The sequence below is a fragment of the Stegodyphus dumicola genome, chromosome 7, assembly GCF_044657685.1.
Source record: "Stegodyphus dumicola isolate Sdum_Otavi_A_Nest chromosome 7, ASM4465768v1".
Lineage (NCBI taxonomy): Eukaryota > Metazoa > Arthropoda > Arachnida > Araneae > Eresidae > Stegodyphus > Stegodyphus dumicola.
In genome coordinates, this window is record NC_140774.1 from 44,621,107 (window position 1) to 44,638,164 (window position 17,058).

Genomic DNA, 17,058 nt, shown 5'->3' on the forward strand with positions numbered 1-17,058 from the left:
CAAAAAAAGGGTGGGTGGGGACAGTTTTATATCTCCTATTCTACTGGGCCGATTGACGAAATTCAACTCAACGATAACTCGTTGCGTTAAATGCTAACACTACCACACAACACATAAAAGTAGATTTATAATAAAAAAAATCTCATGCAGAACATCCTACACCTAACATTTCAACTCAGTTAAAATATAATTTAAGTTTTCTTTAAATATGAAGCTATAGCATACTTGTTAAGAAGATGTGTAACCAATATTACATCATAAAAAGGTGTGTCCAAGTCTAAGGCAAGTAAACAGTGCATTGATTGATGCAGCCTATTCTAGGATTGAGCCAATATTTATACAGATTAGAATGTTAGCAAACAATGGAAAATAAACAAAATTCCTGCAACAAAACTGATGCAAAATTTAGCGCATAGAATGCAATACATATCCAATTAAAATTAGGAATCTTTCGACTGTTGCAAAGAACTTTAATGTTAATAGAAAATCTTCAAAGGACAGTTGCATAATCACTAAAATACTCAGTGTCAACTGTAAACAAAGTGATTAATACTGATTTGAATCTAAAAAAAAGCAAAGAAACGTAATGTGCATTCTCTTTCTCCATGACATATCGCCGAAAGCAGAATGGGCTGCACAATTCTCTATGAGAAATAATTCTTAGGACATAAATGTGGAAAAGTGTTGTCACAATAGATGAACCTTGGATTTATTTAAATGGCTGCAATAAAAAAAAAGAGGTCCATTTATTATCATCAAAGAGAGAAAAAAATCTAACCACATGGTTCAGAGTCTAAATAAAGTTTTTCAAAGGGATTTATGATTGTTGCTGGTTCTTGATATAGCGAGAAATAAAAATTAAAGAGAGTGCAGAAAACTGTTAAGTCCAATTTTCAAATATGAAATATCTTCTCTTTACTCACAGTGCCATCAATCAGTAAAACTGCATCAAGACAAAGCTAGCAGCCGCACATCAAAATCCACTGTTCATTTCCTGGGGAAAATGGAATGAAAAACGTGTATTAAATCCCTATTAAATCTCCTAATGTATCATTCACAGAGTTTTGCTATTTTGGATTTTTAAAAAGCAGATAGTCCAGATGTCACTCTAATACCCTCCATAGACTGGAAAGCTGTTCATGATGAATGGGATAAAATACCTCTTCCGCTACTGAAAAATAAAGCTTTATTGTCTTGGAAATTATGGTGTAGGAAGATAATGAAGAATACAGGCTATCAAATGGAACATTTAAAAGACAAAAATTTTAAGTAAAATATTTCTGTAAGTACACTGCGGGGGGGGGGAAGGAAAGGGGGACAGTTCTATATCTTCCGTTCTAATGGGCAGATTGATGGAATTCAATTTGAGTTTTTCATGTCTCGAAAGCGCGACTTAGGATATGTATTAGATTTATATATACCATTGTTCTAATTTAGGTATTTTGACACAAAGTTGGACTTTTCTGAAATAACATACCAAATTTTTTTATATTTCGATTCTACGACTCAAATTATGCCAAACTACCAAGTTTTGTAAAAATTGCACGAGTAGTTTTTCAAAAATTAGCTCTCAAAATTTCAGCTCCTTAATGTTAATTGAGTTTGGTTTATACAGTACAAAGTCCGTAATCCGGATGTCTATTATCTGTACTGATCTATAATTCAGACCTCAAAGCCACAAACTTTTTTTTGGCATGCTTTATGCATGCGCGTTTAATGTTTAATGGACGGTATAAGCAAGGCTAAAATTATCTTTACTGATTCTAAGACATTTCAGTTAATGTTGCAGATTGCGCTGTTCCTTAATCTTCTAATTGGATCCGGCTTATTATTTTTAGCGGACCGTTACAGCAATTTTATAAAAATCAAGCTTGAACTTTCGATTATGTCAAAAAGAGTTTCCAATTCTGGAGCTGCCAAAGGATGTTTCGATGTGCCGCTTCCGATAGTGAAGAAAGTAACAGAGAGGTTACTGAAAATGAAAAAACTTCAATTGACGAATTAGTCGCTATTCTCGATACAGCAATTACAGAACTTGAACAGTGGAACTTTGTATCTGAAAAAGAAATTATGTCTGTTTATAGAATTAAAGAGAAAGTATTAGCACAAAAAACAAAGCAACTTAAACAACTTTCATTGAAAGAAATGTTTAATAAAATAAACAAATAAATGGTAAAAGTATAGTTTAGGGTACCCCTTGGCGAAACTTGCGATTTTTGGCGGTACATGGATACCATTTTGTGCAATTCTTTGACTCGTTATTTTGGCTTGCGAAGTGGCAATTTTTGCGCCAAAAATCGCCGCTAAACAAAGCCAAAATAACAAGACAAACAATTGCACAAACCCAGTATCCATGTACACATCAACTTATTTTCACTAAAAAAAAAAAAAAAAAAAAAAAAAAAAAAAAAAAAATCCCCGAACTGCACAAAAATGGCATTGCACACTCCTTTGACTTCATCCATGTACACGTCAACCTATTTTTACTTAAAAAAAAAAAATCCCAGAATTGCACAAACTTCCATTGTGCACTCTCTTTACTTTGTTCATGTACACATAGATATATTTTCACTTAAAAAGTCAAAGGAGCACCAAATTCTACAATATAGGCAAACAAAAAATACATAATCTCAATAAAATACATTTTAAACCAAACAATAAAATAACATAACAAAGGAAAAACATGTTATTCTACCAAAAGCAAGTATTCACTTACCATGATTTTCGAGTTCGCTTCGTACACACAGAGCCATGTAAAAATCAAAATATCAATCATACTCAAATGACTTTTTTCAAACCAGGTACTCTTTCTGATCGAACGTTTCACATAGTGACCATCTGAACCTTTCTTCCTACAAACCCATTGAAATCCATCTAAACGGTTTTTACGCTCGACTAGACGCATATCCTTCCTGCATACAGGACACTTATAATGGCTGCTAAGTAAACCTTCATTTACACACTAGTCAATTAAAGCTCTTTTCCCCTTTCGCTTCCAAATCGTACAAAAACTTCAAATTACAAATAAATCTTACTACATTCGGCCATTCTACCGTCTAAAGAATCAAACCAACACACACCACAAAAATGCTTACAAAACATCCCATGATTTAAAATTTCCTAGAATCATGCACCCGATTACGTCACAATAGGGTTTCCATAACATTCAACTACTCAGGCTACCATAAATGAAACAACAACTTCACTATAATACAAGGGGTATATCTTAAAGTCTACTTTACCCCAAATAAATATGAAGTTTTTTTTTTTTTTTTTTTTTTTTTGGTAAATTTTGATACTCTTTAGATCATAATTGCTCTTTATTTCATAAATTATGGTTTCATATTTTTAATTGCATAATTTCTGCATGCCATCTTACCAGATTCAAATTGATGATCTATAATCCGGAATCGCCGAAGTCCCAATGAGTACGGACTTTGTACTGTATCTATTAATCTCTGTTTTTTTTTTTTTTTTTTTTTTATTAAACTTATTTTATTCTTCCTTTCACATTTTGAAAATCAGGTTCATTCCAAATAAAATTCACCTATTTTTTATGACTTATTTTTAAAATTTGTACTTTTAAATAATTTTTATAAATTTTTCCAAAGAAAATTTGAATTATAATCTATAAAATTTTTACCATCAAGTAGACGTATTTCTAAGCCTACCTGCAAAAAATTACAGTTTTTTATTCAAAATTTCCGAAGATATGTGTGAATTTACATATTGGCACGTTTTGAAATTTCGCATACCTGTTGAAAGCGATAAAACATCAAATGTGGTTTAGACACTTTGCTAAAATTATTTAAAAGTAGGAATGATGGGACTTTTTTTCTGCTCATGCACAATGTAAAAAGGTAGGAACAAGGTGTCTTTTTTTCTGCTCTGACATAATGGAAGGGAAAGGAAGATTGGTTGCTATATTATTAAGAAGTTCGTTAAGTGATTTATTCTTGGCATAAACTGAAAAAATTGCGCCAAGATAAATTTTTGTATTTCTCCATAAATTAAGCACCAAATTTTACAAAATTTAACATCTGGGCATAATTTGAGTCGTAGAATCGAAATACGGAAAACAGTTTGGTATGTTATTTCAGAAAAAGTCCAATTTTGTGCCAAAATACCTATATTAGAACAATGCTATATATAAATCTAATATATAAGTTGCACTTTTGAGACATGAAAATCGGAATTTTAATTTTGTCAATCAGCCCAGTAGCTAATGGGAGATACAGAACTGTCTTTTTTTTTTTTTTTTTTTTGGTGCAGTGTACACATATCTGAAATTGATGCAAAATCTTTGTTTTACTTTACGGCATAAAGCTAGCAATATTGTTGACTTTTGTACTGATTTGGAATCGTGCTTCCCTTCTGATTTAGCACAATACAAAACCAGGCGGCAGATCACACAAATATATGAAATTTATGTGCGTGGTCTCCCCACACGTTACACTGCTCGAGCTGTTATGAGGTGTGAGACAACAAACTCTAACATTGCAGTAGCAATAATTCTTTAACTATAATGAATCAGAGGATGTAAAATACAACTAAAAAATTGTGATCACATAACTAACTCAGTATGCAAACTGTTTTAGACAAGGCAAGAACTCGGAATACTCCTAAACTCTTTGACTAGAAAGATTCTTGCCATTAGGAAGATCCTCACATAATGAGGACAATAACCTACAACAATCATTTCTATGCCTTCAATCTTATTATGTATTGTAATAGTCAATTATGTCTCATAGATTTATATCATATGAATTTTTGTTTGATATGCAGCAAGTAATTGCAACTTAACAATGCAACCAACACTAGTTACCACATGGAGTCACACCATCAGTGCAGCATATTGCCATTAACCTAAAGTGTTTAGCATTTTTTTTTGTCTTCAACCCCAGCATATAGTCTTTGGTGCTGTTTACAAACAACTAATACAATAATCAATACTGTTACTTTATATTTCAGTTTACATATAGTTATATATTTTTGTTACAAAAATCATCTTGAAAATAAGACAACATAAAATTTCCTTTAATAAATTATAAATACATATTTACACATTCTGCAAATATAAAATACTGGTGACATTTTTAATTTATCAAGAATCATTTATTAGCATTCAAACCACAAAGACTACTGATGATTTAAAAACTACAGGCATAAATGATAACATTCATCAACCAAACACTTACTTGCGATATTGGTGTCACAATCAAAGAATCCATGCCTGTTTTAGAGTTGTAAACATTCTGTTTAACAAAACCAGGATCAACCACATAGTAAATCCCATCAATTGTCAAAGAAGTTTCTGCAATATTTGTAGCTATGACAACCTAAAATAAATGACTTACATTATGATACTTGAATCGAAAAATTTATGATCTGAATTTCCTTAAATGACCATTACACATTCTTAAACTATTATTTTCAAGAAAACATGAATATGTATTAGTGAATTATACCGCATACAATCAGTATCATAAAATGCAGTACACAGGTTACGCTAAAAAATATAGCATATAAGTAAATGATATATGTATGCTTTACTTTGTAAAAAACATAGCATATACTAGCATAGCTAATATCAATCAGGGTTGCCACTCAAACAGGAGAATGAAATTCCCTGACTTTTCCAGATATGTTTCAAGAAAATTCCAGTCTATCCGCGTAATGTACGTTGGCTGTGCTAAGAGGTAAATTAATTATGGTATTACTTGTATTGTGTAGCAAATTCACTTAATTATTCAATAAATCCTAGAGGACATTTATTCTTAATTATTCTTGGTATACTTTGTTTGATAATTTTGTTTAGTTTTCCACTTAAGAAACTTAATAAAATTTAAGATATATATATTGGATAAGAAATGTATGTTTTATTTAATTATTACTCATGATCATCACCAGTTCAACACGAGGCTAATCCGGTCCTTATAAATCACAACGCAATGCTAAATAGTTAGGTTAGATTTTAGGTAAATTTAATTTGCGTCAGGTATGTTCTTAAAAGGCACCTTAACACTTGAAAACACAAATATAATTATAATAGTTGTTGTTTTCTCCACTGAAGATTGAGATTAGAATCTTTCCAATCTGGAATAAAATAAGGCTTTTTTTGCAGACATTCTGCAGCTAAACGAAAGAAAGAAATCTATTTTAATAAATTGAGGCATTTTATATTTATTTTGCAGCATACATAAGGAAGAAATATGTGCATTAAATTTCGTGATGGTATTTCATCATACTGCAGTAATTAATTTCAGGATTATGCCAGAGAAAATTTCCTGAAATTTGGAAATATTATTTACTAATAATAAATAAATTTAGAGGGAAGAAGCAACATTAAATTATATGAATAACATAAAAATAATTACTTAAAAATTGAATTATAATAATCAACGATATTTTAGCGAATACAGTTATATTACATGGCTAGCCTAGATGACTGATTACTATTTTTTTATTTTACTGCAAAATGGCAAGGTATTTATTAAAAAGAAAAAAAAAAGGGTTTAAAAAGATTTTGCGGTAAAATTCTAGTATACGGTAAGGGTTTGGACGATTCTGAAAATTGTCGCAAGACCAAAATGACCCGTTTACTGCGCATCAAGATGTCGCCAAATCCTATTATTATTCTAACCAAAGAACGTATGTAAAGAAGAAAAGGTTCCATACAAGTAAAATGCTATTACGCCGCTAGAATGCGGAGGGAAAATTTGCCAAGGGATTTGGCGACGGAACCTGGCGGTCAGAATTTCCCTCCCCGCGATGTCTACAGGAAATTGAGAAACACATGTTAAGAAGAAACGCTCTTTGACAAAAAGAAAACTACGAAAATCCGTTTTTAAATTATTGCGAAAAAACCAACGTTTCCCAGGCAGCATGCATTCGTAAATTGCACGAGAAAAATACGTGCAATTTACGAATGGCCTTTCGTATAAAAAACGTTCAAGTTGAACGTAAAAATATCATAAAAAGTGTCCAGTGGCAATTACTAAATATTTACGTATATTTTTACATTACACTATACGTAACTTTTACGTAAAATTTAGGTATATTTACGCGAGAGACTACTGTTCATTCGCTACTTTTACGTATAATATACGTAAATTTCAGGGATTTACGTATATTTTTAGTAAAAATTTACGTATATTCATCGCATATACGTAAATCTCAATTTTTTGCTTCACGTATGCGTATATATTTAGTAAAAATTTACGTAAATTTCCCCGATTTTTTACTGTATATAAACGTATATATTAGGTAAAAATTAAGGTAGATATTCCCCGTATTTTACGGTACAAAAACATATATATTTGATAGAAATTAACGTATATATTTCCGGTAATTTACGGTACAAAAACGTATATATTTGATAGTAATTGACCTAAATCTTCCCTACGTTTTCTTTGCATATGCGAATGACTGGTAAAAATTTAATCCGATGTATTCTCCACTTTACTGTGTATAAATGCACATTTTTTGGTAAAAAATTTGCATAAATCTCCAATTACCTTTTCAGTGCATTTTTCATTAAATGTACTTATTTTAATCTCATATTTTTTATATAAATCTATGCAAAAACTTTCTGTATGCTATGATTAAAAGGTAAAATAATTTTTATATCAAATTCTTACATATCTGCCTTTTAGTTATGTACAGCAATATGGAATATATATAACTGGAAAATTTAAATGCACTAGTAAATGCAAAAAAAAAAAAAAAAAAAAACTATTAAAAAATTATGTAACACTTAAAGGCTGAAAATTACTTTTAATATTTCATTTCAAAGTGACTACAAAATATGCAATAAATTTTGTAAACATCAATTCTGTGTTTTAAATCAATTAATGCTATCGTTCATTTGCATTTTTGTTTACTAAATTCATTTCATAAATTTAAATTTAGTAAACAACTGTAGCAAACAGTTGTTTACTAAATAACACTTTAAATAAATTATTTGCTTTTCCGAAGGACATTTTCTTATGCCATGTAAATGAACGATAGCATTAATTGATTTAAAACATAGAACTCAGGTTTACAAAATTTATTGCATATATTGTAGTCACTTTTAAATGAAATATTAAAAGTGATTTTCAGCCTTTTAGTGTTATGTAATTTTTGAATAGAAATTAATTTTTTTGCATTTAAATTTTCCAGTTATATATATTCCATATTGCTGTACATACCTAAAAGGTGGATATGTAAAAATTTGATATTAAATTAATTTTATTTTTTAATCATAATATGCAGAACATTTTTGCATAGATTTATATAAAAAAATAAGAGATTAAAATAAGCACATTTTACAAAAAATGCAGTAAATAGGTAATTGGAGATTTATGCAAATTTTTTACCAAAAATGTGCACTTTACACAGCAAAGAGGAGAAGACATCGGACTAAATTTTTACCAAAGTCATTCGTATATGCAAAGAAAACATAGGGAAGATTTAGGTCAATTATTATCAAATATATAAGTTTTTATACCGTAAAATACAAGGAATATCTACGTTAATTTCTATCTAAAGTACAATATAGTTAATTAACAAATTCAGTAAATGAATGTAGCACAAAAGAAAACATCATATGTTTAGATTATTTGAATGAGTGTGCTAAATTTTAAAATTGTTAAATATAGACCAGGAAATTGTATAAAACTTACCTTTTCCAATAGTTTACCAAGTTGACTTTGTTATTTTCCTTGAAGATGAATGTTTAATGTCACAAATATTTCATTCATATCTTCAGATAATACACAAATATATACATATTTATTTATTAAAATTCAGTTTATCCTAAACATGTTAAAGAAAATATTAATTTGCATGCAAGTTAATCAAGTAGCTTCTGTTTTAATTACACACATAATTATGATATGTAAAAATTTTACATTTATCAGTCAATCTTGCAATGTATTGTAATCTATTATTGTTGTCTTTTTCAGTTTAAAATCTTATAAATATATTAGATCAGTACTAAAAGTTCACCTCTACAAAAGAAATGCTTTATTGAGGTATTTTTTAAAAGTTCCCTTTTACAAGGTAACTGTTAATTTCATAAATAAGTTCATAAAATTATGCAAATTCAAAATTACCTAAATATGTTCTTTATTTTATCTTATATACCAGATAAAATTTCAAAAAGTTAATTTGTTTAGGAATATTGAATTTTTTAATATTTATCTCATGTGACTTTTTCTATAACATCATTATAAATGTGCATGTTGATGTGGACATATCAATTATTTTTTTCATCAAATAGCTTTATGGTATTAAATGATTTAAAAAGAGGCAACTGGACAAAAGAAAGCAATTAGAAGTTGGCTAATTTTTTATTAATTTGTTGTCAAACGCTGTGCATTTTAGATTATGCTCATATGATGACAATGAGTTATTTAAATTATAAAATTATTATGAACATATCCCACATAAATTAACAAGTATAAAATTTCAAATTGTTTGAAGTATTATGAACTGTAACACTTGCAAAAGAAATACACATGAAATTAATTTAAGAATTAGGTTTATTTTACAAGTATTCAAAAACTGCAATTACTGTTAAACAATAAAAACTAACATTAAATCTGAAGAGCATATTTTTTTCAATAATAAAATTCAACATAGACTTCATGCAGCTTCGCCATATTTGTTCTATAGTTCGCTGTCTTTAATATCCTGCTCGATTTTTGTAAAAGTGAATTCTTTGTCACCCAACGTTTTGAGAACAGCTCCTAAACAAGAAAAAGAAAAATTTGTAATAATTTCACACTTCAGAGGTTTTCAGTTTTTAAATATAGTTGAAGTATTAAAAGATGCATATAAAATGCACTGAGTATTTCATATTTAAAAATTTACATTTCAGTAATTAAAAATTTAATTTCACACTATCACACAGTAAGCTTCAATTATATACCTTACACAATGCCTATAATTTCAAGTGAAAAATACTTAAGATTTGTTTAGAACTGCAAGGTTGAGAAAGTCTTTAATGGCTATGTTTGTATTTAAGTACATGAGAAAAAACTTAATTTTGTATTAATTATATTGCATTAGCCTTTTCAATTTTACTCCTACATATAGTAAAGAATATTCACTTTCTTACAGATAACTTTTTCTTAAGAGTAAGCAGAAAACTAATCACAACACTATATACATATAACAGAATACTTCATAAACATATACATGTCATTAACATACGTATATGCATTAACAGGCTATTTTACACATTTCAATAAACCAGAAACCAATACACAATCAAAAGTATTATCAGTGAATTCCTCCAAAATCAGAGCAAAAATCTTTAATTATGATAACAATGGCATCTCAGTTTGCAATATAAAATATTTCAAGTCTACATTCATGTGCATTCTAAGCAAACAGAATGCTGAATAACAATAAAATTATAAATACCATAAAAAAGTTAAGAGCCACGTAGAATGATAGCAAGACTAAATAAGTCTTCCTTCAAAAATCAATTTAAATTCAAAAATTTGCCTTCCTGTTTAACATCTCAAAATAGGGTTACTGCTTTCATTAACTAAATTTCCTGTCTTGGCAAAATAAAAACTGTCACTTCTGTTGCAGGAAATATTTGCTGCAAACTTTGTATGCAAATAATCCAGTGAAAAAAATTTTAATTGTGGCTTGAATATTTTCTTTATTAAATAAATGAAAAATTGCCACATAATATTAATTTATGATCCACATGAAGCTTTTTACCTCTACCATATCATGCAGCTATTTTAAAATATATACTCTCATATAAAAGCCACAGAATTTTTTTACCAATATTAATATAGTATAAATCATTAATAAATCTTCTAAAAACAGCCCCAAATTTTCTGAATTTGATACCCAAAACATAATTCTACGTAACTGTTAATGTATGCATTTGCTTGCACATACTTAAAATGAATTATACACACAAAAACTTAACATATTAACTTTAATAAATTCTTAATTAGCAGGATGACTCAATTAAGGCAAAATATGAAAGAAATCTACCTGATGGAATAGTTGTAAAAGATATATTTAAAAAAAGCTAATATTGTTTACCTTACACATAGCAGAAATTGAGTAAACTGTATGCAGCTGGATTATTTATTAGGAATAGAAGTTAGATCAAAGTACCAAAGTCACACTAGGACTTTAACCATTTGGGTGCAAAGAAGCACCTGAATTTCAAAAAGAATAATTTAAAAAAGCTAATAGAATTATATAACTTTTACAATCTAGTACAAATGCCATTATTTACTTGCATATTTTCCTTCTTTGTGTACTTTACTCCTTAATTTTTCAGGATATGATTTAGAAACAGAGTTATGGTAAAAATGTATACTGGTAAAAAAAATATTGCTGAAACTGATAAGTCCTTTGAATTATATACTATAGTGCAAAGAGGGATGGAATATGTGACTAAATATGATAAATCAGATTACAATAACATTAAACAAATAACATGAAAAACTGAAAAGAAATTTTATTTGAAATTATTTTTTAACTCATGGAAAGACAGACAGTATTTCCAACTTATTAAATTCAATTATATTTTACCTTTGTCAAACCAATATTGGTAAGAGAGTTGTATTTAAAATCGGTGAAGGAAGAAATTAAGAAACCTGATGTAGCCAAAGGAATTATCATTGCTTCCAAGCACCATATAAGTACTCCTAGATGTTGAGAAGCTGTTGTTGGTGTGGATTAATGAGAATGAGTTAAAATGTTGGTAACAAAGTTAAACTATTGTTATATTATTTACCAGTGTTATTTATTAGGAAAAATTGACTTGATATTAAAATAATGATGATATAAAAATTGATATTTTTTGGGGTGTGGAACGGGTTAACTGAATTTCCATTATTTTCAATGGGAAAGCTTGTTTCTAGATACGAGAAATTCGCTATACCAGTTGAATGCTAAAACTGCTTTCTTGCCTAATTTTATACTATTGAAAATACCGGTAATAGTCAAAGTTATTCGTACTCAATATGTGTAAGATTATTAATGAGTTGCCAAACCTCAGTTAACCATCTAATATACTACATTCAACATTATTATTTTTCTTTTTGAATATCAGGTTTTCATTATTTCTGCCAATATATCTGTAACAGGACATAAAGATTGAGTTAATGTAGAATAAAAAATTACCTTGCAAGTTAGCACCTTTACCTTAGTGGCAGTACTTCATTCTCTAGAAAAAACATTTTAAATTATTATACTTAAACAAAAAATTCATATTTGTTACAGCAAAACATCATTAATACAATAAACCAGAGTTGAATGCAAATCTAGTTTAACTCCATTCTTGAAAACTAGTTTATTACTTTCAATTTAATTTAAAAATAATAAAAAATAAGGTACGTATTATGATGACTACCTAGATATCTCGCCTAAACTGGCAATCCTTGTAGGTTATACAGGTTATAGAGGGCACTAAGATAGAGAGTATTAATCCCACACTAGGGACTCTAACATTTGGTAGGAACAGTTTGAAAAGTGAAACAGATATTTATAGTGAACCAATGCAAAACAAAAACAATAGTTCTTTAGGGACAAAGCCCCTTTGGACAAATAAATCCGAGTAAATTAACAGCTTTTAGCTATTTTTTCTTCTTGTAAAAAATAGACATACATAATATTTTTAGAAAATAACAGTACTTTAAGCATGCAATTTCCACATATTTAACACAATAATTCATTCTAGCTCTGTTGCAATACTGGCAAAGGTACTCCTCCGTTATTAGGATGGGATTCAGAAATGTACAATGAAACCTCGAGATACGAGGAAAGTATGAGCAAAATACGAGATTAATTCGAGTAACGAGCAATGAGCCAGGCTGTTGGTATGGGTGGCGCCATTTCCCTATCCGGCTCAACTCGGGGAATCCCCTCATCAGATCACTCAGTTATTTTATATACGTGTTTGTGCACTTGCAAGTTAATTGTTTTGACATTTAACGTGAAAATAATTATTTCAAGATGCCTCGCAAGAAAATTGTTGCCTCAGATAGTGCTGCAAAGAAAAATAAGGAGGCCATGGCCGTCGATATCAAGAAAGAAATCGTAGATAAACATAAGCATGGTGACGGAATTGGCGAAGACTTGCGGCCTTTCAATATCGAAAATCTATACTATTCTGAAGAAGCAGGAAGAAATTAAGAAACCTGATGTAGCCAAAGGAATTATCATTGCTTCCAAGCACCATATAAGTACTCCTAGATGTTGAGAAGCTGTTGTTGGTGTGGATTAATGAGAATGAGTTAAAATGTTGGTAACAAAGTTAAACTATTGTTATATTATTTACCAGTGTTATTTATTAGGAAAAATTGACTTGATATTAAAATAATGATGATATAAAAATTGATATTTTTTGGGGTGTGGAACGGGTTAACTGAATTTCCATTATTTTCAATGGGAAAGCTTGTTTCTAGATACGAGAAATTCGCTATACCAGTTGAATGCTGGAACGAATTAAACTCGTATCTCGGGGTTCCATTGTAGATATGTAAGCATGTGTATATGCATGTATGCGCATATACACATACATACATAAAGAATATACACATGCACACACGAGCACCTACATTTAAAAATGCATGCATATAAACACACATTTCTGAATCTCCTGATAACAGAAGAATACCTACATGAATCATAGGATTTACATTATTCAGTTTCATTAGAATTCTTAAATGCAGAGGATTTACATTAATCAGTTTTATTAGAATTCTTAAATGCAGAGGATTTACATTAATCAGTTTTATTAGAATTTTTAAATGCAGAGGAATTACATTAATCAGTTTTATCAGAATTCTTAAATGAAATCTTCACTATCCGAAAATTCAGTTTCATTTCCAGCTGAAACTGTATCAGGACAATCTCATTTATATTATTTCCCTCTAACAACTGAACATTTTGAAAACCTTTTCTATTCTCCATGGAAAACTAATGCTACATTAAACATACATTTTCTAAATTTGAAAATTTTAAGTTAGCTTAGAAACTGTAATCATTCTTAAAAAAGTTTGATTTATGCAGATGTTAGATCAATAAAATTACTTTCCTGTGAAAAAGTAATATGGCATTGAACAACACGATTTTACACATCAAGATATACTGAGTGAAAATTCCTGAAATGTTTTATTTCTTGGTATCTCTGCAAGAATTGTATAAATAAGACTACCTCCCTTTTATAAAAAAAAAAAAAAAAAAAAAAAAAAAAAAAAAATGTTTAGTAAATATACTATGAAGAAAATTTGTTACATTATTTACAGTTCATAATTAATAGAAAATAAATCATTTCTTATCTTATCAGAATTTATTTTTATCACATTCATAAACAGTACTAATTTAAACAAACATACCATTACGATTTCAATAACTATGAACTATAAAATCCAAATCTGCATCTTTGATGGTCTAGTAGATTGGACGTCTCGTTTACTACAATTCAGCAGGGTGCTGACTCCCCAGACTGTAATATATATAGATAATTAATTTACAAGGGAAAAAGCAACAAAAATATAAACAATTTCTTGGTTTTATATAAGCATTTCTGCACATTTACAATTTAAATTTTTTTAACTATCTAGTTATATCAAAATACATGATTTTATAAAATATCATTCAAATAATTTAAGGTATTTTAGATCAAATACCAATTTTTCAATAAATTTTTTCATGCAAGTCTAATAATCAACATAACTATCAAGTTTTGACTTCGAAAATTATGTTTAGAGAAACTTGAAGCTGCAGTAAATAGTAATAAATTTATTCAAAACTGAAAGTAAAGCATTCTTACTTTATTTTCTTTTTTTAACTATGGCAGATCTTTTAAAACAACAAAATCAAACAAACAAAAAAGAAATGCATTCATGAAAGGACTTAGGACTTACTTATTATTCATGAAAGGATATATTTCAGTAATTACTAGTGCATAAAAATTCAGTATATATGTAAAAAAAATGAACACAGATTTGGAACAAAGTACCTGTGTTTCTATGGCATAAAGTTTCCTTTTTTAATAGCACAATATCTTTGAGTTAAAGATTATATATTAAAGCAAATTTATAAAACTAAATTCAAAAATAAGAAATTAAATTATTTTTAGGGAAAACACTAAGCAAATAAAAAATTTTGAATTTCATAAATAAATGAAAGTTACATGCTTTATTTTTTGGCATAAGGTAGATAACATTTCCATAACAGATTTCTGAACAATTAGTCATGTTAATATTGCCTTTCTTTTTCCATTAAAAGCTATTTCCTGCTTAATTACAGTATGCTTTAAGATAAATATTAAAACGTTTGAGTAAAAATAATATAACTATAAAAAGGTGAGACACATACAAAAAGGAGTGACACAAACAGTAAGAAACAGACTAGTGCAAAATTTAACAGTACCAAATCCTGAAAATGAATCATTAGGCACGTACACAAAAGAACAACACATGGAAAATCACATTTCCTACACAGACGCTATTTATAAAATTTTATATAGGTGAAAAAGGTACGAGTATTAAACACTGAAAATATAAAATATTCACTTACTTTCTTCAAATAATTAGTAACTTCGATGGATTCTGTCACAAACGCCAATCCACGAACAAACAGTATTCTTTGCGACTTTACCATTCTTTTCGACAGCCATTGCTGAGTGCTGACTTCACAAATATCCCGCCACAACCGGAAGTAGAAAGTGTCTGCTTTGCCATTGGTCAGTGAACAAGAATTGCAACGCTTTTTTTTTCTTTATAATTAAACATATTGAGAAAGCCTCTAAATTAGCATATGAAATAAACTTACTTTTGCATTATATAAATTTATATTCACAGCATCTCTGTATTAAGGTAATAATTAAATTTTTCTACGAAAAATAGAAATGTCTGTATATGCGCATGCTCAGTGTATAATCGTAAATCCGGTTAATTTTTATAGCGTAAAATTAACTATGCAAATTTTGAGTTCATTTAACTGGACCCTTGTACTTATTCTGTAGATCTCCATATTAAGAATGTCTTTAACTGTTTCAGGAAAAATATAAAATATAATATAATTATTTATTTACATTATTTATTAATTTTTTCCTCATATAAAAATTATTAAAATCGCTATATCATTTTTTCCGTACATTAAACAAAATTTAAAAAAATTAGCCTCATATGATTTTTATAACAAAGATTAAAGGAACTGAAATATATGTAAAATATCAGGATTCAGCTTGCAATTTCGTAGAGTTATTAATATTATTATTAAATAAAAATATTAGTATATCTTTGATTATAATTAATGATCCTTTGGTCTACATTAAACTATTGTTCAAGAAGTTAAACGTTTTCGAGCATCTTCTGCTGTATTTATTATTATATTCCTCGACATGAAAGATTTGCTAGTCTTATTCCAATTCAATTGCCCACATTTGCTAAATAAAATAAGGAGAGTATTGTACCAAACTCAGTAAGTACACAAATTTAATATACAGCTTATTCCAGTTAAATGGGTAATAGGATTTTCATAAAAGAAATTAAATTGTGTAAATTAATATAAGTGTTGATATGAATAAAAATAACAAATTTGCTATAAGAAAATAAATAAGTTATTTTGAAGATGTTTAAATTAAGAAAATATAATTTTTTGCAAAAATGCACGTAAAGATTTAGCTCACATGTTAAAATTTATAGAAAAATTTTAGCCTCAAAAACGACTGCCCCTTTTTTCATGTTCGTGGACAAGGAAAACAAAGTCAAATGCCAGAAATACACTAAATATTTTGAATTAATAAACTTCATTTTCAATCTTTTTAGACTTCGTATAATATCCGTAAAAGTGACGAATGAAATATACCATAAAGGCAGTAGTTTCTTTCAGATCATTCGGATTCGTATAATATGTGTAAAAGTGACGAATAAAATATACCATCATGGCGGTAGTTTTATCAGTACATTCGGATTCGTATAATTTTCGTAAAAATAACGTGTGGAAAATAACGATCAAGAGTTAACAGTAACTTCAGCCTTTTTCATTCGTATAAATTTCGTAAAAGTAACGTGCAAAAAA

General features: G+C 28.6%; 1 protein-coding gene and 1 long non-coding RNA gene across 2 annotated transcripts in view; both read right to left on the bottom strand.

The window, feature by feature from the left end:
- The window catches only part of pea (ATP-dependent RNA helicase pea), a 159,788-nt gene that overhangs the window by 29,006 nt on the left and 113,724 nt on the right, over positions 1-17,058 (bottom strand). The window contains exon 19 of the mRNA XM_085820150.1: positions 5,199-5,339. Coding sequence (XP_085676276.1) covers positions 5,199-5,339 — 141 coding nt within the window. The remainder of the gene's footprint in view (positions 1-5,198; positions 5,340-17,058) is intronic.
- LOC146996169 (uncharacterized) lies at positions 9,510-15,793 on the bottom strand. Its single transcript, XR_015041982.1, has 4 exons — positions 15,553-15,793; positions 14,367-14,476; positions 12,151-12,193; positions 9,510-9,734 (listed from the first exon to the last, which is right to left on the bottom strand). It is a non-coding gene; the product is annotated as an uncharacterized LOC146996169 (long non-coding RNA).